Source organism: Symphalangus syndactylus, chromosome 3 (assembly GCF_028878055.3).
Source record: "Symphalangus syndactylus isolate Jambi chromosome 3, NHGRI_mSymSyn1-v2.1_pri, whole genome shotgun sequence".
NCBI lineage: Eukaryota > Metazoa > Chordata > Mammalia > Primates > Hylobatidae > Symphalangus > Symphalangus syndactylus.
Window position 1 is genome coordinate 138,551,106 of NC_072425.2, and position 26,451 is coordinate 138,577,556.

At 47.7% G+C, this 26,451-nt stretch overlaps 1 protein-coding gene across 2 annotated transcripts in view; it reads left to right on the plus strand.

Moving 5' to 3' along the window:
• The window catches only part of SORL1 (sortilin related receptor 1), a 289,661-nt gene that overhangs the window by 115,831 nt on the left and 147,379 nt on the right, over window positions 1-26,451 (plus strand). For both annotated transcript variants that reach the window (XM_055273513.2, XM_055273512.2), the window contains exons 2-3: window positions 8,948-9,064; window positions 17,628-17,753. In XM_055273513.2, coding sequence (XP_055129488.1) covers window positions 8,948-9,064; window positions 17,628-17,753 — 243 coding nt within the window. The remainder of the gene's footprint in view (window positions 1-8,947; window positions 9,065-17,627; window positions 17,754-26,451) is intronic.

Genomic DNA, 26,451 nt, shown 5'->3' on the forward strand with positions numbered 1-26,451 from the left:
TGTATCCATGTGCCATGTTGATTTCCTGCACCCATTAACTCGTTATTTAGCATTAGATGTATCTCCTAATGCTGTCCCTCCCCCCTCCCCCCACCCCACAACAGTCCCCGGAGCATGATGTTCCCCTTCCTGTGTCCATGAGTTCTCATTGTTCAATTCCCACCTATGAGTGAGAACATGCGGTGTTTGGTTTTTTGTCCTTGCGATAGTTTACTGAGAATGATGTTTTCCAGTTTCATCCATGTCCCTACAAAGGACACGAACTCATCATTTTTTATGGCTGCATAGTATTCCATGGTGTATATGTGCCACATTTTCTTAATCCAGTCTATCGTTGTTGGACATTTGGGTTGGTTCCAACTCTTTGCTATTGTGAATAGTGCCGCAATAAACATACGTGTGCATGTGTCTTTATAGCAGCATGATTTATAGTCCTTTGGGCATATACCCAGTAATGAGATGGCTAGCTTCTCTCTCAGGGTGGTGAAGAAGCCACTGGTAGGGTATAGAGGCCTTCGGTTCTGGGATGTAATGTTTACATGCTTTTCTCTTGGAGTTAGGAAAGTGCTAGAAAATAGTGTCACCTCTGGGCTGGAGCGTTAGGACCTGGAGGTTGGGTTTCCCCAGGTTTCAGAGTTTGGCTGGGAATGAAGGAGAAAACTGCCTGTGAGTTTCAGTTAGGCAGGAGCTCCTAGCTTGACTCAGGCGTGCAGTGTTTTGTCATTTTATATATGTCATCGCTTGCTCTTAGGCCTTTCGCTAATGTTAATGTTTTATGTGGAGCCGTTTTGTGAGGAATGGCTTATTTTGGTTGAGAGGCATTTGGTAATGAAAAGAAATGATGTTTTAGTACGTCGAAGTTTATGAAATGACATCCACAGGTTGCATCTCATTTGATTCTTACGACAATCTTAAAAAATGGGGAAGATAAGAATGATTATTCATCTCATTTCAGAGATGAGTATCTTGAGGCTGGAAAAGGTGAAGCGACTTACCGATAGTTAGACAGGTGATAAACTGGAGAGAACAAGACTCAAGCTAACTGCTAACTTGTTTTAGATTTACCCAGGCATATTTGTCTATCCTAAGTAATCTAGTGAAATTTTTGATCTCAGGCAGGGATCCACAGCTTTTTTGCAGTGCTTTTTTTCTCCACCTTTAAAACCTGGAGATCTCATATAGTTCCACTTTCTCCTGGCCACACTGATCTCATAATTTTTCAAACACAGCAAGTCTCAAGGCCCTTCTCTTTCCTGGCTTTTGCTCTGCCCTGCCTCAGGTCTGGGTCTCTGTTCTCTGCCTCACTTCTCCATCCCCTCTTCCCTAACTCCTCCCTCTTCATCCTTATGGTGTCAGTACATAGGTCAGGTCTTCAGTGAAGCCTCACTCTCTCCCCGATATGAGGTTAGGTCCCCTGTGTAACAACAGTAATTCAATCATCATTCCTGGAATTAGTTGTTTAACGCATGTTTTGCCTACTATATTCAGAGCTATGAGGCAGGACCTAGAATCGTGTTATTTTTCTTTCTTTTTTATTTTTTGAGACAGGGTCTAGCTCTGTCGCCCAGGCTGGAGTGCAGTGGCATGATCATAGCTCACTGCGGCCTCGATCTCTTGGGCACAAGCGATCCTCCCACATCAGACTCCCTAGTAGCTGGGACTACAGGCGTGCGCCACCAGGCCTGTCTAATTTTTTGTATTTTTTTGTAGAGATTGGGGTTGTGCCATGTTGTCTAGGCTGGTCTTGAACTCCTGGCCTCGAGGGATCCGCCCGCCTTGGCCTCCCAAAGTGCTGGGATTACAGATGTGAGTCTGCCATTTTACTAACACCTAGTATAGCATCTGGTATATAGTTAGTGCTTGATAAACACTTATTGACTGAACGAGGTGAGGGGCTATTTATGGTGAAGCTGCAGAGGGAAAGTCGGTGGTCTGGAACCATCCTGAAGAGCTGTGAGAAATGGCTTTGGGTTCATAGGGGAATCCTCACGTAGGGCAAGTCCTGGCTTAGGGTGCTCTCTCTTGAGGGGGTACTTGCTGCGCTCCCTCTGACTGTGTTTCCTGCACTGGGGCTGTGTGTTTTCAGGCAGAGAGGACCACCACATTGCCTTAAAGTCTGTCTCTGAGCTTAATCTCATTTGCAAAGTGTAGCATTTCCTTTAGATGTTCTCTGAGATTCTTTCTGGCTTTGATATTTTCCTCATTTTTTTTTTACCAACTGGTAAATTAAGGGGTGATATGCTCATGAGAAAGAGAGTTTTCCACAGTTTCTTTTTAGTAGGGAGCCCCTCCCAAAACAGCAAAGCACATTCGCTGGTTGACAAAGTGGGTTCACCAGGACAGAGTGGCACACAGAGGTGAACAGTAGGTCGGTTCTTCCTGCCAAGGATCAATCAGAAAGGGAAATAAGTTCTCTAAACTGATATTATAAGGCAGCGAGATTATGATTACCATCCTTTTAGCAAAGAGAAAGGAAAGGGCATATGTGTATTTTTCTCTGTAGAATGGTCATGGCTCCAGTGAAGGAGATAGTAGTGAATGCTAAATTCTAGTCCAAGGTCATTCTCTCCTTGTTTCCTCATCTGGAAAATGGGCAGCCTGAATTCATCAGCAAAATAGTTCAGGAGTTCTGTAGGTAAAGCATCTTGAGCAAACTCAAAAGTCAAGTGAGTGAGCTGACATTCCATGAACTAAGCCTCTCTTCCGGGAGTGCTCATAAACTAGATTTCAGCTTTCCTTCTGAGGTGAGGAGTCCAGGGAGGATAATAAGCTTGCTAAATATAGTGAGAACATAGTCTTGAAAGGGGACAGTGAGAGGCAATTTGCATACCTAGCATTTAGGCCACGCAAAGGGATGGTTTGGGAAAACCTTGTTCTCCTTGGACCTCAGGAGGCTGTCTTTGGCTTCCTGAGTTTCGTCATATAGTTCAGGGGAGTGCCTGGCTCCTTCTGTCCTCACAGTTGAAGGACAGGATATTTGTTTTATGCTATATTGTAGAATTTTAAAAACGCTTCTTTGTATTTCACTGCTAGTGAAGCAGAGAAATGAATGAGACCACCTTATTTGTCCTCCTTGTACCGTATTTTGGGAGGAGGCTGTGTAGGAGTTGTGAGGACTGCAAGCTGTGGGAGTCTAGGACATCCTGATCTTTGGGTTTGGCCGATTTGAAAGAGGTGTAGAGAGGGTACCTGTGACCCATTCTATTCAGTGGCCCCACCTCCTGCATAAGCCTCAACAACTATACAGATTTCGGTGGTTTTGTCGGAAACTTCTCATCATTGGCTTAGACTTGCAACCCTCATTCCCCCAGAAGTGCTCTGTGTGAGCTAACAGGTAAGAAATGATTAAAGAGCCTACAGGGTGCCTGGCACCTAGCGACCTCAGTGCCTACTTCATCCGCAAGTGAACGCATGAGTAATCAGTCCCTTCATCCAAGCCATTGACTTCCTCCCCTCTATTTATAACAACCCAGAGCTTGAGGACTGGGTGGTAGCAGGTCCTTCCCCTAACTCTGAATAATAGGAGGTGAATCATTTCACCTCTCCGGGTTGCCAGGGCACGCAGGGGGCTGAGGGACAACATGTGTGGGGTGATATGGACTTGTTTGATGAAGATGCCAAGGTGAGTCAAGGTGTGGGTGGCATCCACTGTTGTGAGCTGGCGGTGGATACTAGCCTTGGGCCTGCGGCTGTTTCTCCAGCTGGGGACAGGGAGGCCCGTGCGGATGCTGTGGCTCTGCAGATGCCGCTGACAGCACTTTGAAGGATTGGTTTGGCCAGAGACCCAGTCCCCAGCCTGCCTCCTGTATGACTCATTCTAGCTGCATATTTTGGTAGCATGAGGGCTCGAGATGAGATAAAAGGAGCACTTCTTAAGAGTGGAAGCTGCTAGGTTCTTGATTAGCACTTGAGAAATATGATGTTCTCTGTAGGTACTAGAGGCCTTAAAAAAATTTGGGTGTATTTCACATTACATAAAATTAGCCATTTTAAAGTGAACAGTTCAGTGGATTTAATATCGCCACGATGTTGTGCTACCACGATTTCCAAAACATTTCCATCACTCTGAAATAAAACCCCTTACCCATTAAGCAGTGATTCCCTCCTCTCCAATCTACCAGCCCCTGGTAACCACTAATCAGCTTTCTGTCGCTATGGATTTACCTATTCGGGACATTTCATACAAATGGTGTCATGCAATACGTGACCTTTTGTATCTGGCTTCTTTCACTTAGCATATTGTTTGTGAGGTTCAGCCACGTTGTAGCATATATCATCAGTATATCCTAGAGTCTTAATGACCATCCCAAATCCCCAAAGACAAACCCCCCACCAAAAATGGTACATCTTTCTAGCTACTGTCATTTAGTTCCAGCTCCTGCCAGGAGGCAGGGGAATCAACTAGATTCGTTGTTTCCCAAAGAAGCTGCATTAGAAATACCTGGGGTTGGGGTGTGTCTTTTTTTTTTTTTTTGAGATGGAGTCTCGCTCTGTCGCCCAGGCTGGAGTGCAGTGGCATGATCTTGGTTCGCTGCAACCTCTGCCTCCCAGATTCAAGCAATTCACCTGCCTCAGCTTCCCGAGTAGCCGGAACTACAGGCATGTGCCACCATGCTTGGCTAATTTTTTGTATTTTTAGTAGAGACGGTTTTTCACTGTGTTAGCCAGGTTGGTCTCCATCTCCTAACCTCGTGATTCACCTGCCTCGGCCTCCCAAAGTGCTGGGATTACAGACCTGAGCCACCATGCCTGGCTGGGTGTGTCTTTTAAAAAAGACTGATTCCTGGGCTCCAGGCAGAGGGCGACAGAGCCGGTAGGCATGGAGTGGGGCCTCTCAGGTGATTCTGACCTTCAGTGGGGCGTGGGACGCCCCTAGGCCAGGTGATCTTGGGGGGTGGGGTGGGGGGAGTTATCTTGACTCTTAACGACCTGCCAATGAGCCAGATGCTGTTTGTTGTTTATGATGCAGTTTCTGTGTTCAGAGGTTTCTGTGGCATGTAATTTTTCTCTGTTTGCCTTCTGAGGGGAGGCACTCAGCCCCTCCCTGCTGCCTTAACAGCTCCAATTAATTGTGTCTCATTTATCAAGCTCCAGCTATGCCCTGTGAGCTAGAGAGGGGAGAGGGAAGGTTGTTCACACCCTGGGGTTGTGGTTATAGCTGATTGCACGTCAAGGTTATGTTCCTGGGAAAACCACCCTCCCACCCACTCCCAGGCCAGTGTCTTCTGGGTGTGGGACCTGCGTGGGGGATTGGCGATGGAAAAAAGCTTGAGGAGGAGGAAAGGGGAGATCGGGGGAGATCCTTGGGGATGGATGGAAATGGAACCAAACAAACTGGAAGCCACTGATTAAGTAAAGGGATCTAGGGACGTGTGGGTTTTTCTTGATTGCTGGGGGCTGCCCTGGGCTGCTGGTGTCTTGGCCACATGCCATGGAGAGCTAGCGGGAAAAGCCTGCTTTGTTGACTTCTTTTCTTTCCCTTGGGGGTGCGGATGGGGCAAGGTGGAGACAGAGGAGGAAGGTGAGGCCAGAGGGCAGAATGCATGTCTTGATAATAAAATTTACTTCCTGCCAGCCTGCCTGCTGGCTCCCCTGTCCTGCACGCATCCATTCCTGATTCCTGCAACTAGGTCTGCTGTGGGGGGATGGGCACCTGGGCTGCCTTGGGGATCAGCTGTGACTCACCAGGGAGTTATTCTCATGACCAGGATGTGCCTGACATCTCGCCAAGCAAAGGAGCTGAGCTGTTCCTGCGAGTGCCTGGTGGCCCTCGTACAAGTCATTTCTTGCCAGGGATTTTATCCCCCTACTGGGCTGGCCCTTTTCGGTCTGCTCTTATGAGTAAAAGGGACATCTAATAAAAAAAGCTGTTCTTTAAAAAAAAAAAAAGAAAAAGAAACAAAGTAACAAACAAACAGCTGTTTTACCAGGCTTGCCTTCTAGAGGTTTTCTTTTCTTTTTTCTTTTTTTTTTTTTGAGGTGGAGTCTTGCTCTGTTGCCCAGGCTGGAGTGCAGTGGCACCATCTTGGCTCACTGCAAGCTCTGCCTCCCGGGTTCACGCCATTCTCCTGCCTCAGCCTCCCTAGTAGCTGGGACTACAGGCACCTGCCACCACGCCCGGCTAATTTTTTGTGTTTTTAGTAGAGACCAGGTTTCACCGTGCTAGCCAGGATGGGAGGTTTTCTTCGTAGAAAAGCCCTTGGATGTTTTGAGGCTTGCCCTTGGTGCTCCTCTCACCTTTCACCTGCCTTGGGATTGGTGAGGAGGTCTCCTGTCCTCTGAGTAGATCGATTTCAGCAAGTTGTCTTCAGACCTTTTGCCCACTCTGATCACTGAAAGCTTTGCAACCTACTCAAAGCATTATCTGAGTGTTACCTGCCAGAGGGAGCATTTTGATGTCATCTTTGAGGATGCCCAAGTTGAATATTTGAGGACTTTTTATCCCAGATCCCAGGGGAACGTGGGTGATTTTTTTTTTTTCTAGGTTCCTAGTCCTTTATTTTATTGACACTTGCATAGTTTTCTATCCCCACTCTGGTTCAAGAGTGCGATGTTTTGGGAGGGGAGGAAACTTTTAGCTGGGATTCCCAGGGCACCTGTGTTGTGAGTTTCTGATCTCCAGATGGATCCAGAGGATTGGCCTGCAAAGAGAAAGTAGGAAAAGGGAAGGCTTCAGCGACCGGAGGAGATTCCTTTAGCTGCTTTCTCTTTGTAGCATTCTGGATTAAATAATTTATTTACTTCTATTTCTTATTTGCACTTCTCTGTTAGCGCTTGCTTGGACTTATCTATCCGGGAATGAGAAGAGACATTTTGGAAGGACATATTTTCCTAGGTCCTTCTCTTTAAAGTAAGGTCGCCTTTCAAATGTTTATCAAAAAGAGTTTGATCCTGGATCAAATTAAATGCAGGTATTTAAAACCCCAAGTAACGTCGTTAAGGATTAGCTGCTTTGTCCTTCTGCCAGCCAAATATGTGGCACAGGTGTTTCTCTTTTCCCTGATGACATCTGAGAGCACCTCAAGGAGTGGGTGGGGAAAGTTCGAGTGTGCTGGGGGGAGGAAGCGAGAGAAGGAGAAAGGAGCTGTGGGTTTTCTGCTGCAGAGCCTTGATGAGAAGACAGCTTGGAGGGCAGGTTGGCCCAGGCTTGAACTGTCATCAGTCTAAGGCTTACTCGTGGGTGGGGTGGACTGTGCGGGCTGGAGTCCCAGAAGCTTGATTTCCTTCCACGTGTGCCTGAGACAGCTGAGGTTGAGGAGGCTGGTGGAATAGGCTTCTCTCAGACGTCGCTCAGCAAGAGAGGCAGCCTGTGCTCCTGGTTTCAGGGTGTTGTCCTGCTTCTGAGTGTTGGACCATCTCTCAGAATTTTTTTTTTGAGACTGAGTCTTGCTCTGTCGCCCAGATTGGAGTATGGTAGCTTGATCTCGGCTCGCTGCAGTCTCTGCCTCCTGGGCTCAAGCGATTCTTCTGCCTCAGCCTCCCGAGTAGCTGGGACTACAGTGCATGCCACCATGCCTGGCTAATTTTTGTATTTTTAGTAGAGATGGGGTTTCACCGTATTGGCCAGGCGGGTCTTGAACTCCTGACCTCAGGTGATCTGCCCGCCTTGGCCTCCCAAAGTGCTGGGATTACAGTCGTGAGCCACCGAGCCTGACTAGCTCTCAGAATTTTTGTTATTCCTGTTATGACTTTGCTTTCCACAGAGTGTGTGGAATGTATGGTTCAGGTGTTCAAATGCCAGTCCTCAGACAGGTGTCTGTCAGCCAACGGTGAAATAAGAAAATAAAAGGAATGTAGTTTTCCATACAGTGAAACAACGGTTCTTTATTCTGAGATGATATCCTTCCTCAGTTTTCAGTGTTAACACGTCTTTGAAAAAATGACGTTGACTCTGGATAGTGGTCATATTGCCCTGTAAGGTGAGCTGCGTAACAGGCAAATCCCAAAGGCTCAGCGGTGTGGCTGAGTTGAGGCTCCGGGTTATGAGAAGTTCAGGATGAGTGCTACTGGTTAGCGGAGGTCTTTTCCTTGGGGATGCAGGCTCCTTCCGTCTTCGGCTCTGTCCTCCTCTGGGGCTTTGGAGTCGTCTGAATGCAGCCTGCAGGTGGGGAAAGAGAACAGGACTGTATGGGGGGGCCAGGCTGATAGTGGCCCTGATGACTTCTCTCACATTCCACCTGCTGGAACTCAGTCCCAGGCCACACCTTCTGCCCCATAGCCTGGACCAGAGTCTGTGGTGTCCTCGGGAAGCAGAGGAAAGAGATTGAGAGAGTAGCTAGTCCTGTTTTTGTGATGTCCTTACTTAGCGGAATAGAAGTTGCCAACCAGTCCTCTGTTGGCCTTCCTCATTTTTATTTTATCGGTTTACCAAATCTAAAAGTCTGAGAACTAAAATATTTCCTTATTTGAGACCCTTCAAAAATAATTTTGAAAAGCTTCACAATGATACTTCTCTCATTTCTCAGTACCAGTTGAAAGTGAATGACAGTACCACCAAGCCAGAGAAAACATAGTTTGAACAGAAGTTTGAAAAGCATGTGATCTTTCTGGCCTATGAATTTTTTTTGAACATGGGCAATGTTTCCATGCTTTAGTTTAAAATCTTACCAGCGCATGTCATACATAGAGTAAGGATCAGAGTAACCAGAGATTGGTATCATAAAGGATGAAAATAATCAAAGGAATCGGTTATGCCAATGAGAGCCCAAGAAGCTTTTCTACAATCTGTTTACATCCAAAATAGCAGGGGACTCATATTTCTTTATGGGGAAGTTGAGTGTGACAGAATATGCATGAGGTGGGAGGGGAAGAGGCCACCTTGGCCCAAATGCTTTAGATGGCAGAATCTTAATCATTTCTGCTTGACAAAGGAGGAAAGAGTCTTGATTTAGAATGTGTGTGGCTATCACTTATCGTGGGTCCTAATTCCTATATTGATCTCTTTCAGGTTAGTCTGAATGATTCCCACAATCAGATGGTGGTGCACTGGGCTGGAGAGAAAAGCAACGTGATCGTGGCCTTGGCCCGAGATAGCCTGGCATTGGCGAGGCCCAAGAGCAGTGATGTAAGTATTGTGTTGGCTCTGGGCACACCTTGGTGCCATCAACATGCCCTTTTCTGATCCACTGGGATTATCATACCGGAAAAAGTAGTGGGTAATTGGAACATGGAAGGGATGAATTGTATGACAGGGAAGATAATCTAGAAAATGATGTATCCCTTGTTTGCTGAACACAGGGAGGTACAGGCAGTGTTGCAAACAGATCCATGCAATGTGTGATTACCTTTGGGAAGTAATAGCGTATGGACTGGATTGTTGCATCTGCCCAAGAAAATACCAGAGTGCCTTCCTGGGCAGAGCTGCCTGCCTGCAGCTGAGCCAGATGGAATCAAATTGGCCTTTCCCATATGCTGGTTTCTTCTAACCCATTATAGTGGGATGAGCAGTTGAAACTGATTCTCTAATATTCTTAATTTCTATAGCTGGGTATTTATGATGTTCAGTAGGTTAGGTACTTTGAAGACTCAAGATGCCAAGGGTTACAAACTCAAAGGCCTATGGGAGGCCAGGCAGGTAAAGGACAGGAGTGAAGCCACCTTCAAGTTTATAACACTCTTTTTTTTTTTTGAGTTGGGGTCTGGCTCTGTTGCCCAGGTTCGGGTACAGTGGTGTGATCTTGGCTCACTGCAACCTCTGCCTCCTGGGCTCAAGCCAGCCTCCCACCCACTCAGCCTCCCGAGTAGCAGAACTGCAGGTGCACACCAGCATGGCTGGCTAATTTTTGTGCTTATATATATTTTTTGGTAGAGATGGGGTTTTGCCACATTGCCTAGGCTGGTCTCGAACCCCTGGACTCAAACGATCTGCCTGCCTTGGCCTCCCAAAGTGTTGAGACTGCAGGCGTGAGCCACCACGCCTGGCCATTACAACACTCTGCCCCCTCAAAGAAATATGGTTTCTCCCATTTTTCTTGAAGTCTGTGGCCTTCTTGGACAATGTATGTCATTTCCACTTTTGATGGAGATGCACATTCAAGAAACATTCTCCCGTATCTTAATTTGAACGTACTAATGGATACTTGGTTCCTGTGTTGGAGAGACGTGGGGAAGGGGAAGGGCCTTTGGGGACCTGGGGAAGCATGCTTCCGAGGAGCATTGCTCGTCAGCTCCAGGCTCTGGTTGCCGTGCAGGATGCAGGGCCCAGTGTTGCCAGATCTTCTGGTTCTCCAGAGGAACCCAGAGGTCTGGAGTTTCATGTGAAAACTGCTGAGTCTTACAAGTTGGCAGCCAGTGTATAGTTTTTACAGACACCGCGTGAGCCAAGTAAAACACATGTAAGGGCCAAAGCTGGCCCAACGGCTGGTCCCAGGTCTGCGGCCTGTGCTCCGGACTCCTCCTTGTGGGAGAGAGGAGCAGCCCCTGCCGCAACCTGGGGTCTGGCGCTGTGGCAGCGCGAGGCTGTGGACGGAACACCATGCTTTACAGCTTCGGTCACCCTGCATTCTGGCCGGGGGAACCTTCTGATGAATTTGCCAGCACTTTCACATCAGCCTTAAGGATACATTTGTAATTCTTGAATGCGGATTTGGTCTCTGTGAGGTCCCTCTCTGTATATCCACTGTCTGGGTTGGGTGTGTTGAGAAGCAGGTGATGGGAAGTTGTCTCAGGGACTGTTTCCAGGGAATTGAATTAGGGCAGCCACGGATAGGGAAGACAGAAGGGCTGGCTGTCAGGATGCATGGCTTTGCCCGGCCGGGGTGGGTGCTGAGCCATGGTGTGTGGGAGACCACCGCTACTGATGGCCAGTCTGGGTGTAGTGCTCTGGGGCAGGGCTAGACTTGTTTGGGGCAATGACTTTGGCCCATTTATAAATACGATTAGGTTTTGCAAGTTACAGCTGTGTCTGAATGCCTTTGGTGGCCGGGTGTGGTGGCCTGCTCCTGTAGCCCCAGCTACTCAGCAGGCTAAGGCAGGAGGATCCCTTGAGCCAAGGAGTTCGAGGCTGCGGTGACCTATCATCGTGCTACTGTACTTCAGCCTGAGTGACAGTGAGACCCTCTCTCTAGAAAAAATAAAACAAAAAATAGAAAAGAATGCCTTCGGCCCTGTGAGACTCTTCATAGGCACCTGTGCGTAGTCACTGCCCCTGGGCATGTCCCTCCTGGGCTTAGGAGATATATATACTGTGCTATACTGTGTTGAGAAATCCTTCTTGGAATTTTTATGCATTTTTAAAAAAACTCTTAATCCAGACAACATTTTTTGTGAGGTAGGTAAAGACCTTAAGCATTGTATTATAGTTTTGCTGGACAAACAGGAGCCAAGAGGTGTAAAGAGACTTGCATGAGGTCACTCAGCATGTCAGTGGGAAAGTCGGGGCTGATGAGAATCAAGGCCCAATCATGTACTCAGTGTGCAAAGAGGTGGTATTAGTAGGGTGACCAACTTGTCTGGGTTTTAGCACTGAAAGCCCCACATCCTGGGATCCTCCCTTAGTTCTGAGTGAACCAGGATGGTTTGTCACCCTAAGTATTGCCAGTCTATTGAAACCCAACTCTTGCTCTCTCTGTATATTTGGGTGTGTCTGACTAAGAGCCCATTGAACATTTGAAGCGGGATGCACTATTGTGGAATGAAATGGGAGATAGAGCCGAGGTGGGCAGATCACCTGAGGTCAGGAGTTCGAGACCAGCCTGACCAACATGGAGAAACCCCATTTCTACTAAAAATGCAAAATTAGCTGAGCGTGGTGACGCATGCCTGTAATTCCAGCTACTCGGGAGGCTGAGGCAGGAGAATCGCCTGAACCTGGGAGGTGGAGGTTGCGGTGAGCTGAGATCGTGCCATTGTACTCCAGCCTGAGCAACAAGAGCGAAAACTCTGTCTCAAAAAAAAAAAAAAAAAAAAAAGAAATGAGAGATAGATTAAATGGGAAGGAAACGCAATGGCCAGAGTTAATAAGTAGGGATGGCAGAAATGGCCTTCCTCTGTATACAAACTGTGTTAAACGATTGGCAGATGCAACCGAGAAGCCCGATGTAAAAAGTTAATGTGAAAAGAAATGATGACTCAGAGGCAGGAGTTGGGGTAATAAGAATCCAAATTCTCTTTAAAGAAGACTGAGCATGGTTTGTAAGGTCCCGTCAGCAGTCCAGAAGGGAAAGAACCTAAACAAATCAGGAACTGTGTGGGTGTTGGTGAGCGGCCAAGGTCATGCATATTCAGTATCTAAAAAGGGATGGCTCTGGAAGCTGGAATCCACAAAGGCTTGCACTTAAACGGGGGAAAAAAAATGAATCATTATCCACTGATGAAGTTGAAGCCAGTGTGATTCCATGAATAGAACGGCTCCTGCAGGACCCATCTGTCCTGTGATAAATCGACGAAAGAATTAATAGAAGTTTATCTTAACTTTTCCTAACTCTTTGTTTCTGCTCTCTTATGATGTATTTTACAAAGTACTAGGTTTACAAAGTGCTCAGGTGCAACGTAATTGGCTGAAGAGCTGTCCAGAGGTATAGTCCGCCAGAAGATCAGAATCAACCAGGGGCTGGGTGAGGTGTGGCTCACGCCTGTAATCCTAGCACTTTGGAAGGCCGAGGCGGGTGGATCATTTGAGGCCAGGAGTTCAAGACCAGCCCGGCCAACATGGTGAAACCCTGTCTCTACTAAAAATACAAAAATTAGCCAGGTGTGGTGGCACAAGCCTGTAATCCCAGCTAACTCAGGAGGCTGAGGCAGGAGAATCACTTGAATCTGGGAGGCGGAGGTTGCAGTGAGCTGTGATCGTGCCACTGCACTCCAGCCTGGGTGACAGAGTGAGACCCTGTCTCAAAAAACAAAAAAAAAGAAAGAAAGAAAAGAATCAACCAGGGAAGATACTGTGCAGGATAGGACTTGCTGCCCTTGTCCCTAGAGTAGTGTGACATCATGATTGTGCCCCTCAGCATTGACTGGGGAGCAGTGTCAGTTCTTGCTAACAGCGGGAGGCTGATGTCTGGCTGAGCACAGGCTCTGAAATCAGAACACCTGGGCTGGAATCCCAGCTGTGCCATTTATTAGCAATCTGACCTTGGGCCAGGTGATGTTCCTTCTCTTGTCCTCCTCTGTCACTGAGATAGTGCTTGTTAAACCTTGCTACCCAAAGTGTGGTTGTGGTCTGTGGATCAGCCCTTGGGGATTTTCTGGGAGCTGGTTAGTAAAGAATCTCAGGTCCCGCCCGGATTTCTTGAATCAGAACCTGCACTTGACCAGTGTCTTGCCGGGGCCAGGGGGCAGGTGGGGGGTGGAGCGGGGGCAGTCTGTGGGCATATTACCGTTTGAGAACATTGCTGTAAAGTACTTAGAACAGTGCCAGATGTGGGGATGTTTTCTGTACATTTTAGCCGTCATCTATTTCTCCCCTTTCTCTCCCTCCTCTTTATTATTATGTAGTTTTGAAGTACAAGGGAAAGAATTTAAAATCACTCACTTTGAAGGACCATCTTTGTAGGTAAAAAGGGATCTAACCAGGAACTGTGGGCAGTTTAGTAACTCCTCCCCTGCTCTTTAGGGAGTAGCATCATATTGAGGTCAGAGGGGACTATTTAGTGCAGAAATCCTGTCTGGATGAAAAACCAACTAGAAGCACAAGATGAGTGAGTCCAGGGTGTTCTGTCAAATTCACCTGGAGACCTTATTGGACTGTGAGTCAGCAGCATGGTGCTGCCATGAAGAAAAGACAGCTAGAAAGGAAAGCGCAAGTCGGGGTGGAGCCCCCAATCCGCTTGAGCTAACTGCATATGGGCAGAGAGGCCTTTTCTGGGCTGTTCAATGTGGGGGAAGGTAGATAACTGTGCACCAGCTTTAAGCATTGTCCTTGTTCTATGGAGCTTATAGTCTATGCTAATTAAATAGAAATAAGAATTAAGGACTGGGCGCGGAGGCTCATGCTTGTAATCCTAGCACTTTGGAAAGCTGAGGTGGGCAGATTGCTTGAGCTCAGGAGTTGGAGACCAGCCTAGGAAACCCCATCTCTAAAAAAAATACAAAAAATTAGCTGGGCGTGGTGGCACCTGCCTGTAATCTCAGCTACTCAGGAGGCTGAGGTGGGAGGATTGCTTGATCCCGGGAGGTCAAGGCTGCAGTGAGCTGTGATTGTGCCACTGTGCTCCAGCCTGAGTGATAGAGCAAGACCCTGTCTCGTCAAAAACAGAGAAAGAAATAAGAATTATGAAGGTAGGATAAAAATGTCATGTTGGAATTTTTCAGCCTGGCCAAGGGAAGGAAAGTTGATGAGCAGTTCATGATGGCCTTCAGGCATAGGACATACTTGCTTTTCACTTCTGTTAAGTAGAAGACCCAAAGAGATGGATTTTGTTTGTAGGTGAGAATTAGGGAAGAGCTCTTTGATAGCGAAGGTGGTTTTACCTCCATGTGCACGACGGCAGCGGCATGGCTGAGAATCTCAGGAAGGCTCCCTACTTGGTGAATGTGGGTCTTTTCTCTGCCGGCCAGCACTCCTTCCAGTACTTGGCCTGTAGACTTGGTATAAGACCTTCCTACTTAGCAGAGAAACGTTAAGATGGAGAAGAGAACATTCTCCTAGAGGTAACTTGTTGGAGTGGAAAGACAACTGGACGTGGAATTGGAAGAAACTGTCATAGTTTTGTCTCTTACTAGCGGTATGACCCGGAGCTAGCCATTCACTTCAAGGAATCTTAGTTTTTGTTTATCTCTTCAATGGAAATCTCTTAGTGACTCACTGATTCATTCAATTCATTCTTTTCTATTCATTTATTTATCACATTTGTTTACTTGCTCTTTGGTTTACAGTGATATTTGTTCATCCTAGAAATCTTTGTTGAGTACCTGCTGCCCCAGGTACACTGAAAGAGACAAAGGTGAGACTAACTCCGGTTTTTCAGATGAAGAGAGAGAATGTTTGTAAAGGAGTATTGCATACTGAAAAATGCTACCTTAATGTAAACTATCACCTTTGTGCCCCTGAAGAAATACATAGGGGGTTATCAAATTATGGGATGTCAGAGCTGGAAGGGGCCTTAGTTTCCTTCCTGAGAAGCCATTATTTTGCTCCATGTGATGTTTGAACCTAACCAGGACACTAATGTCCATTCTTGGCCAGCAGAATGGAAGTGAGAAAGTGCTACTTCATCATTTTACCCACTCAGATTATCTGTGAACTCTCAGCCTGCACAATTTCTGAAGCTGCTTTTGTGGCAGCCCCTTACTGTGTATCTGGTAGTTGGGAACACATACTGTGTGTTCTAATAGCTTCTTTGACTGTGACCCAGATAAAGGCAGAGGCTCTGTCTTGGCCTCTTCTGACCTTTAACATCTAGTAAGTATTAAAGACCTGCATGTGCTCTCTGTTCCCTTTCTACGTACTTTGTGTTTACATAGGGCATTGTTTGCAGACATTTACATGTTTACATGCCGATCGTGTCTAAAGACTATGTCTTTTATTAGTCTTTGTCTGTCTGGTGTCTAGACAATACCTGGCTCACACGGAACCCTCAAAACCTGTTTGCTGATGACTCAAGACAAGCAAGGATGGGAATACACCCTGCTCTACTTTGAATTTACCTGCCCTTCCTTCCCTCCCTCCCTCCCTCCCTCCCTCTCTCCCTCCCTCCCTCCCTCTCTCCCTCCCTCCCTCCCTCTCTCCCTCCCTCCCTCTCTCCCTCCCTTCTCCTCCCTCCCTCCCTTCCTCTCTTCCCTCCTCCCTCCCCTCCTGCCTCCCTCCCTTCCCCTCCCCTCCCCTCCCCTCCCCTCCCCTCCCCTCCCCTCCCCTCCCCTCCCCTCCCCTCCCCTCCCCCTCCCTCCCTCCCTCCCTCCCTCCCTCCCTCCCTCCCTCCCTTCCTTCCTTCCTTCCTTCCTTCCTTCCTTCCTTCCTTCCTTCCTCACTCTGTCACCCAGGCTGGAGTGCAACGGTGTGATCATGGCTCACTGCAGCCTGAAACTCCTGGGCTTAGGTGATCTTCCCACCTCAGCTTCCCAACTAACTGGGACTACAGGCTCAAACCACCAAGCCAGGCTAATTTTTATATTTTTTGTAGATATAGGGTCTCACTCTGTTGCCCAGGCTGGTCTCAAACTCCTGGCCTTAAGCCATCCTCCCACCTCAGTCTCTCAAAGTGCTGGGGTTACAGGCGTGAGCCACTGCTCCTGGCCTCATTTTTCTTTAATGCTCATCCTAATCCCCTTTTCCATGAATCATTTGAAAAATAACTAAGTTATTATTAATACATTCACCTATCAGGCTTGTTTTTAACCCAGTGATTATATTAATTATTTCACATCTCACAGGTAGGTACGAAACATCTGAGACCTTCATTCTCCTATTTGTTACCTGCGATGATAATGGCCTTGAGATCTCTGGCTTTGGAGGCAGGCAGCTTAGGTCAGAATTCCACTCTGCTACTTACTTTGTGTGTTACTTTGGCAGGGGACTAACCTCATGAGCCCCTGATGTCTTATCTGTAAAACAATTTTAATAATTGCACTTGCCATGCAGAGCTGCTGTGAGTTACCTGAGCTCATTCATTTGAAGAGGTTGGTACTTTATCTTCACATAGTGAGCACTCAGGGAATGGCAAACATTCTTATGTTTTGTCACTGTGATTACTGCATAGCAGAAACTGGGGTACAGTAGAGAAGCAAATACGGTTGGCACACTCGTGGATTCTGCTGCTGTTACCATCTCCCATCCTACAGAGTCATAAAACCCTAGTGCTGGCGAAGGGATTCTGCTCCCACTATTTTCATGTCACTCAGCACTCTTTCATTTCCATCTCTTGGGCTACGTGGTGGAGACCCATGAGGGTTTTCTTCTCTTTTGTATGGAATGCTGTACAGACAGAACTTCCCAGCAGAAGAATGAAGAATTAGATACGTTTTGGGCACCGTTCAACAGATGGCAAAGCAAATCCTCCACTCCATTCCCCTCAGCTAGCCACATTCTCCCTCCTCTGGATGTAATTTGTTAAACACAGCTCTGGTGAGGAGGTTGTTACTGTTTCTATCATTTGTCTGCTGCTCCAGGGACTTGCCTTGGCCTCAGAAAAGAGACGTGTATTCCAGGCAGTGGGGATTGCAGGGGCCCCATGCTTTCTGCCCCCACATGCTTGGGGACAGACATAGAGGTGCCCTGCCTCACTTTTGTGGGTTATCTGGTAACGTCTGTCATTTCCTATCAGGCACCTAATGAGAGCCACGTTCAGGATCCAGGATGGGATGTTTGAAAGAGATCTTTCTGGCTGGGCGCGGTGGCTCACGCCTGTAATCCCAGCACTTTGGGAGGCCGAGGCAGGCGGATCACGAGGTCAAGAGATTGAGACCATCCTGGCCAACATGGTGAAACCCCGTCTCTAATAAAAATACAAAAAAAAAAAAAAAAAATTAGCTGGGCGTGGTGGCAGGTGCCTGTAATCCCAGCTACTTGGGAGGCTGAGGCAAGAGAATTACTTGAACCTGGGAGGCAGAGGTTGCAGTGAGCCGAGATTGCGTCATTGCATTCCAGCCTGGGCAAAAAGAGTGAAACTCTGTCTCAAAAAAAAAAAAAAGAGATCTTTCTGTCAGTTTCTCACCAACTCTTTCTTTTTCTTCCCCCTTTCTCCATATTCCAGGTGTACGTGTCTTATGACTATGGAAGATCATTCAAGAAAATTTCAGAGAAGTTAAACTTCGGCGCGGGAAATAAGAGTGAAGCTGTGATCGCCCAGTTCTACCACAGCCCTGCGGACAACAAGCGGGTAAGGAAGCGGCCATCCCTCCCGTCCGGACTTCACGGGACTGGGTTTTGGAAAGATTGCCGCACTTAAGGGGGTGCTAGGAGATGGCACTCTTTGTAATCTTTGTAGCATGACTGATGGCTAGTGAGTTTTCGTGCTAACCTGGGCGTTTGTGACAGACTGCTCTTCTCAGGGTGGGTCTCTGCACAATCAGGCAGGCCAAGTACTGGTCAGGCAGGATTTCTAGACAAACAATGACAGGTTAAACCACAGAAAATCAGCCAACTATTATAATACCTTGCCCGACTTGCAGATGGCAAAAATGTTTCCCAGGTACACTGAGAATAACCTTGAAGTCTAATTCATGTTTTCTAGGACACTATCAGTGTGTCTGCTTGCGTGCTTATGCGTGCTCGTATGCGTATGGGTGCATGTACGTGCTTGTGTGCGTGTGAGTACCTGTGTGCATGTGGGTACCTGTGTGTGTGTGCTTGTGTGCATGTGGGTAACTGTGTGTGTGTGCTTGTGTGCATGTGGGTAACTGTGTGTGTGTGCTTGTGTGCGTGTGGGTAACTGTGTGTGTGTGCTTGTGTGCGTGTGGGTAACTGTGTGTGTGTGCTTGTGTGCGTGTGGGTAACTGTGTGTGTGTGCTTGTGTGCGTGTGGGTAACTGTGTGTGTGCTTGTGTGCGTGTGGGTAACTGTGTGTGTGTGCTTGTGTGCGTGTGGGTACTTGTGTGGATGTGCATGCTTGTGTGCGTGTGAGTACCTTTGTGTGTGTTCTTGTGTGCGTGTAGGTACTTGTGTGAGTGTGGGTACCTGCGTGTGTGTGCTTATGCACGTATGGGTACCTGTGTGTGTGCTTGTGTGTGTGTGTGGGGATACCAGTGTGCATGCGTTGGTACCCGTGTGCATGTGTGGGTACCTGCGTGTGTGTGCATGCTTGTGTGCATGTGGGTACCTGCTTGCATGTGCATGCTTGTGTGCACGTGGGTACCTGCGTGTGTGTGCATGCTTGTGTGCACGTGGGTACCTGCGTGTGTGTGCATGCTTGTGTGCACGTGGGTACCTGCGTGCGTGTGTTGGTGCACCCCTCTGTCCCCCAGCCTCTGAACCTGTACCAATATGGAAAAGAAAACCAAGGCAGCAGATATTGCTATGCCTCCTGCTTTGTTTTCCCAGCTGGCTGGCCCTGGGGGCTTTGTTTCTTCAGTTAGGCAATTTGATTTGAGGAAGCATTGACCCTGGGCCCCCAGGGAGGTGGAGGCGGGAGGGCAGGAACCGAGCAGCCGGCAAGGCTTTCCTGCTGGTTGGGTAGCTCTTAGCTCGGAGAGTTGTATTTCATTGCTTTCTTCCCCACTCTTGTGTTACCTTGTTGGTTTCCAGGCCAGATCTTCTACGGAAAGACCCTTAGTAGAAAAGCTAAGAGAAACGTTTTAGTAGCAAAAGCTTTCTGCTCCAGAAAGGAACAAGCAAGCAAGATCTACAGGGTCCTCCTTCCAGTCCCTAGTGCTGGCTTCTCAGGTTGCTTGAGGTCTCTTAGCAGGGGCTGCATTCAAAATATTTAGCGACTGGTGTGGCTTGGGCACTGACCAATCAGAACAAGTCCTGTCTGGAGGAGGCTGGGTCCTGGACGTCCCCTGCTGGGCCATGCATTAACTTTTGAGTTGCTGAATTTCAGGGAGATCCTGGGGAAGGGGATCAGGCCATGGGAAGTGTTGTGGGGTAGGCTTAGGAAGGGCCACTTAAGGGTTTCAGGGCAGCAGCTGTTGACCAGGTGGTACAGAGCAGTTTTTTTTTTTTTTATTATACTTTAGGTTTTAGGGTACATGTGCACAATGTGCAGGTTTGTTACATATGTATCCATGTGCCATGTTGATTTCCTGCACCCATTAACTCGTCATTTAGCATTAGGTATATCTCCTAATGCTGTCCCTCCCCCCAGAGCAGTTGTTTTTTAACAACTGGAATGGTCATTACTGGTACATACTTGTTAAAATATCAGCTCTGCCTGATGATCTCAGAGTGCAGTGGCAGTTAGGAGCAAACTTCCCTTTCTTACCTAACTCCAGGGTGACAGAGTAATTTTTCCCTCTGAGATGAAAAGCAAGGAGAAGGTGTTGGAGGGAATTGGCCCCACAGACGGGTCAGCCAGCCTTTGTGCCCCTCTGCCCCACCGCACAGTGTGGCCTGGAGTCCTGGCCCCCGGGACTCCCAGAGGGGGGTGGGCCCCGCTGCTTGCCTTGCCTTTGGCTCCTCCGTGAGGTGAGGAGCCCTGCCCAGGGTCCAGCTCATAGCTGCCTCTTCTATGGTGGATCCATATGCACCCCGCCTCTCAAGAATCAAATTACACCTGCTGATGCGTTGTACGCTTGGAAATGCAGAGTGGATTTTGTGTTCTCACACAAAAATAACGATGAGAGGGAAAGCATTTGTTAATTAGCCAGATTTAACCGTTAAACAATGTATGTATGTTTTTAAAAATTATGTTCTACACGATAAATACGTATAATAGTATGTCTATTTAATTAAATTTGAAAAAAACTAATAAAATATTATCATAAGTAATAATAAAAACCACAATTTCTTTTGCAGCAAGCTAATAACACCTGGATTTCTCAGTTTATGACGTTGTACTTACCTGACGGTGATGATGATTACTATATTTACACATTGTCTCAGAGCTCACTCTTGCAGAGGTTGTGGCCTCGAAAATGCCTTGTTGTCCCTCTGGAATCTGTCTTTTCAGCTTCATCTCCTCCCCAGCTCCTCCCCTAGTGCACAGATGTCTATAGGCAGGCTCCATCTCTTCTTCCCCAGCTTCTTCCATAGTACACAGATGCCTTATAGGTAGGTTCCGACTTCCTTCCTGCTTGTTGTGGGTTGTGGTGAGCAACTGCTAAGGCCACAAGTCTGAAGAGTCAGAAGACAGGACAGATGATGTTTTGGACTTGGAGGAGGAGGGTTAGTGCAGGCAGAGGACTGGGGCTTTGGAAGCACTGGATCTGGAGAAGGAGCAGAGCAGGGGCCATGGTGTTTGGGGCAAGAGCAGGGGGAAACTGGAGGGTGATTGCAGTAAAGGAGTTTAGGTGCTGCACCGTGGAATGGGGGTGACATGTTTGCAGCCCAAGTGCTGTGTACCTGCGAGTGGTGTGTCTTAGATTCTCATAGGTGGATATTCTTTGGAGTTGGTGGGGATGGAGAAGTCAGGAGAAAAAAGGCTGCCTTCTTGGAGAATTTGACAGTTGGACCTCAGGCCTGGAACAGGCTGAGTGGGTTTGGGGGGCAGCATTCTCTGTAGTTTCTAATTCCCCAGAGAAGGCTGCTCCTCACCACCCCACCAGACTCTCAGGAAGGAAATGATGACTCTTAACAGTGCTGATTGCTTCTGTTACTTTTGCCTTTGTCCCCTGGAAGGCAAATTGCCCCACCAGACCTACCACTTCCTGAGAAAAATCACACAAGGCTGGGTGCCTTGCTGTCAACAGCAGGGCACTCCGCCTAGGCAAATCACCCAGGTGAAAATGTGAGCTGCCAAGGAGCATTTGAAATGGTTGAAATGAATGTTAGCAGCTGCTCAGAAAAGTTAAGATGTCAGGAAAGGGCAGCGTGGATGTCCAGGAGCATGAGTGCCTGTGGAAGGGGAGAGAAGGTGCTAGTGTGGCATCCAGCTCCAGTCCGAAGGCTTTGCCTTATGATGGAGATGGTGCTTGTGGGCCCATGTGAGTTTTGGGTCTATTTTTGCATTAGCCAGCAGTCCCAGTTCCTTCTTGGTCTCCTGTGTGCTGTCCTGAACCATTGTGCAGTGCTGGCCACATGGCAGTTCCACCAACATTGTGGGGCCCCTGAGATTGGTCAGACACTATTGAAATATGTTTGGCGCTGTTATTTGCTTACTTATTAATTTTTAAAAAATAGAGACAGGGTCTTGCTCTGCCATACAGCCTGGGCACAATCATAGCTCACTGTAACCTCAAATTCCTGGGCTCAGGTGATCCTCATGTCTCAGCCTCCCCAGTAGCTGTGACTACGGGCCAGCGCCACTGCATATCTGGGGCTTTTTAAAAAAGGCCACTGAATATACAGTTAGGCCTCACAGCCTCAGCCTCAGCAGAAGTAAGAGCCAGTCCTGCCTTTTTCCAGGCAGAGGTTGGTCCCAGGTAAAATTTCATTCCCACCTTCTAGGGGGATGTTCCTTCATTGCCTTTTCTGCCCTTCCTCCTCTCATTGTACTCTTGGTTTCTCCACTTGAAACTGGAGAAAGTCACTTATGCTAATAGACTGTGGATACATTCTATAGCTTAGTTTGTTTTCTTTCCAGAGATATTTCTATTTTCAGAGGAAACACAGCTTTAAAGCAAAGGAGGAAGCTCCTCTGGAATATTAAGTTACTGCAAACAGGGTTGGAGAGATTGGGGTACACAAAGGCACTCCTGAAATTGCATAGTTTGGGAAGCACCTTGTAGGTCAGCTCTTGGTCAGTCTGTAGGTTTGGCCTCCAGTAAACTTGACAGCCAGGCAGCACAGAGACTTCAAAGCCAGGGTGAAATACTGTATCTTCCTAACATGTACATATCTGACCCTTTATATCACAGCATGGGGTACCATGTGCTCAAGTGGTGAATGTAACCTACAAATAATAGAGTTAGGGGAATCAAATGAGGTTGGGTCATAGAATTCAAGTCTTCATGGGGTACTTAGGATTTAATATGAGCTTCAAGGATGGGCATGTGACCCCAGTAAGTAAAGCGGAGCTGGCAGGAGCCCTCAAGCAGGAGAAGGGCATCAGCAGAGACTGCGAAGTGCCAAAATGTGGTTTCTGTGCAGGACAGCGAGGAGATTCACTTCTCGGTGGTGGAGAGTTTGTATTGAGCTACAGTGCAATGTCAAACAGGCCCCTGTCTGAAGATGGAGATTGTCTTTTGCTTTGAAGGCTGAAGAGAGCTAGGAAAGAATATTTGAGTAGGGGTGTAAATGAATAGTGTCCTTTAGGGAAATGTGTCTTCTGGCAATATTCCTGACTTTCCCTTTTAGCAGGGAAAGATTAGTGAAGGGTCTGGAAAGGGAACTATTGTGGCAGTGTGGGCATGAAGTTGCTCAGTTGCTCAATGAAACCTAGTATCACCCGCTAAGTATTTCATTTAGGCCCTGGAAGACAGGATGAAGAAAACCCATTGCCTGCCTCCAGTTTGTTTAGTTTCTAGTAAAGACGTGAGCCATGCCAATAGCACTGAGAGGAAAAAGGAAGGCATACATTTTGAGAAAGATTTTAAAGGAAAACAAAACAGGTTTGGTGGCTGATAGAGAGTGAGGGCCAAAGGGAGGGACTGGAGTAAAAACCCATCTCTGCTTGTGAGTAGTGGGGCTGGGAGAAGGCATAGCAGGGAGGGGACTTGGGACGTGGGGAGGGAGAATTGGGTTTTGTTGGGAAAGTTTTAAAGAACTCAAGTTTTGTGTATAGTAAAATATCTTGGCCCATCAAAAGTAGAGATGGTGAGAAGGTAAACAAAAATGGAATCTCTGTAAGAAGTCGGGTTAGACTGTAGATTTGAAAGTCATGCCATGCTTGTTCTTTTGTTTTTGAGACAGGATCTCACTCCATCACCCAGGCTGGAGTGCAGTGGTGCGATCTCGGCTCATTGTAACCTCTGCCTCCCAGGTTCAAGCGATTCTTGCACCTCAGCCTCCTGAGTAGCTGGAATTACAGGTGCACACCACCATGCCCAGCTAGTTTTTTGTATTTTTAGTAGAGATGGGGTTTTGCCATGTTGGCCAGGCTTATCTTGAACCCCTGACCTGAAGTGATCCACCCACCTTGGCCTCCCAAAGTGGTGGGATTACAGGCGTGAACCACCCCGCCCGGTCCCATGCTTGTTCTTAAGGGCGGTAGTTGAAGCTTTGAGAAAGGATAAGCCAAGGTTAGCAGCAAAGGATGGAAGAAGAATGAGGTTATATGAGCATAGGGAGTGGGGAGGACCAAGGAGCCAGCAGAGGAGAATCAAGGCCTGAGATGATCACGGGCTGGGGATGGAGAGGTGAAATGAGAGGGTGCTGTGGATTAGGAGAAAAGGCACACAAATGAGTTAAATGGTACAAGGTAAGACCTATGAATGAAGTTCAGGAAATGTTGCCTTTTTGTTAAAAGAGCTGTTAAGAGGTGAGATGTGAACATGTGAACCAGTCAGATATTGACGTCAATGCTGCCTAGTCCTGCGTCACCTTGGGCAGTAAACTACTCTCAGTCTCAGTGTCCTCATTATTAGAAGAGTGTATAACGGTAATATCCAAAGCACTGAGTCACTGTGAACCCTGAATGAGATAGGGCATGCCAAACTTTTAGCTCAGTGCCTGGCATATAGTAAGTGCTCTTGAAAACATTTAGCTATTACCATGGACAGTAATACGTTCTGTGACGGGGTGCATGATTTTTGGATTCTCCAATGTGAGACGGCAGGAAGCCGTGGAACAGATTTCTGGGGAAATCTTTTCAAACGGAGAATGCTTCCTTCCCCAATAACCTAGGTGGTTTGGGAGCAGGAAGATGGACTATGTTATTTCTGGGGAATACTTTTATGCCAAAAATTATGATGGTCCTCTTAGGATCATAATTGTTTTTTATAACATTGCATTTTATTGTAGTTTTTGCTTTCAAAACATTTACTCTGTTTTCCAGTTCGATTTGATGAGGCTTCTACAGAGTTTAGAGATTTACCTGAGATGCTGGGGAGAAAACATGAGAGAGCGAATCCACAAAATATGTCCCTGGGAAGTTTATGGTCTGGATTTGGGGAGAGAGTGCAAATGAAAAGGAGTGAGCACGTCTGAAGGCAGCATGAGACAAGTGCAAAGTGCTGGTCCACATCGAGGCTGTGGCGCTGAAAGGTTTCAGAGCTGGAGATTGATCTGGGTCAGGTGGAGTCCATTAGAGAAAGTGTCCTTGGGCTTATCCTGCAGGATTGCTTGACTTCTAGGATGTCAATGACTGGCTGTGGGTAGAACTAGGTCCCTGTTGCTCTGGTTTCTGATTCATAATCTCCTGAGCCTTCCTCATTCTTCCAGGAGCAGGGACCGGCGTCCGGGTCTTGCCAGGTGTGCAAGCGAGGCCTTACATCATCTGTGCTTCCCAGCCTTGTTTTCTGGTTATTTCTCTCAGGCCCTCAAGACTGTCGCTGGGTGCAGTGGCTCATGCCTGTAATCCCAGCACTTTAGGAGGCCGAGGCAGGCTGATGGCTTGAGCTCAGGAGTTTGAGACCAGTCTGAGCAACATGGTGAGACTCTGCTTCTTTTTTTTTTTTTTTTGAGACGGAGTCTCGCTCTGTCACCCAGGCTGGAGTGCAGTGGCGCAATCTCGGCTCACTGCAAGCTCCGCCTCCCGGGTTCACGCCATTCTTCTGCCTCAGCCTCCCAAGTAGCTGGGATTACAGGCACCAACCACCATGCCCGGCTAATTTTTTGTATTTTTAGTAGAGATAGGTTTTCACCGTGTCAGCCAGGATGGTCTCGATCTCCTGACCTCGTGATCCCCCCGCCTTGGCCTCCCAAAGTGCTGGGATTACGGCCGTGAGCCACCGCGTCTGGCGGTGAGACTCTGTTTCTACAAAAAATACAAAAACTTAGCTGGGTGTGATGGCGCACACCTGTAGTCCCAACTACCTGGGAGGCTGAGGTGGGATGACCTCCTGAGCCCGGGGAGGTCAAGGCTACACCGAGCCATGATGGTGCCACTGCATTCCAGCCTGGGCAACAGAGTGAGACCTTGTCTCAAATAAACAAGACTCTGATCAAACCCATGCTGTATCTCTTTTCCCACTTTGTGCCCAAACCCACACTGCCCTAGACGTGGAACATTCTTTCCCTGTGGGAGTCTCGCCTCCCTGTCGAGGCCCACGTCTTCCATGGAATCATTTCTTATCTCCCAGTCTGGAGAGGCACTCATAGGACTCTGGTCGTGGCTTCTCATTCAGCCTCACTTTCTCTTGACCGATGGTTAGCCCTGGACATGTCTGTCTCCCATGTTAGATTTCGAGCTACTTGAGGGAAGGCATCTTGGGTTTTTGTGGCAGCTCCTGAGCATCTGGTCCGTGGTGGGAATGCAGCACACGTGTGTTAGGTTGAATTGCCTGGATCCTTCTCCCCAGGGAACTCTTTCAGCTGCAGGCACTACCCAGCCTAACTTGTTCAGATTCACTCATCCACGCAGAAGCTAAGTAAGATGAGGCCCGTGCTCACCAGAGCTACTTCCTGCTCTGCCCCAGAGTGAGCCTGCCAGCCACAGTGGCAGCCTGGTCCCCAGAGCTGCCGGTCACCTGGCATAGCAGCAAGAAGGAGAAGCTTATCTTCTTAGATGGAAGTGATTTTAGTGCTTTTCCTGGAAAGCCATGTCCCATAGCTGCTTGGAGGAAGCAGGGAGACTCAGCCATCCCATCTGTGTTGAGCCAATCTGAAAAGTAGGGCGTCTCTGTCCCACATGCCAGTAACTACCCTCTGATTGTGACTGAGTGACCCACTAGGGAGTAGGAATTGCTAATTCCATTGAAAGGAAAAAACAGAAAGGTTTGACCAGCTTCATTACCTGGTTAAGCCCGTCTTGTAGCTCCATCCCAGTCCATTTCCAGGCCTCCTCTTTCGCTGAGCCTTGTTTGGAGTATGCCAGTGTCTTTTTATTGCCGAGAGATGGGGAGAAAGCCACTGTGGAAGCCCTGTAAGGTTGTGGTGCCTTGT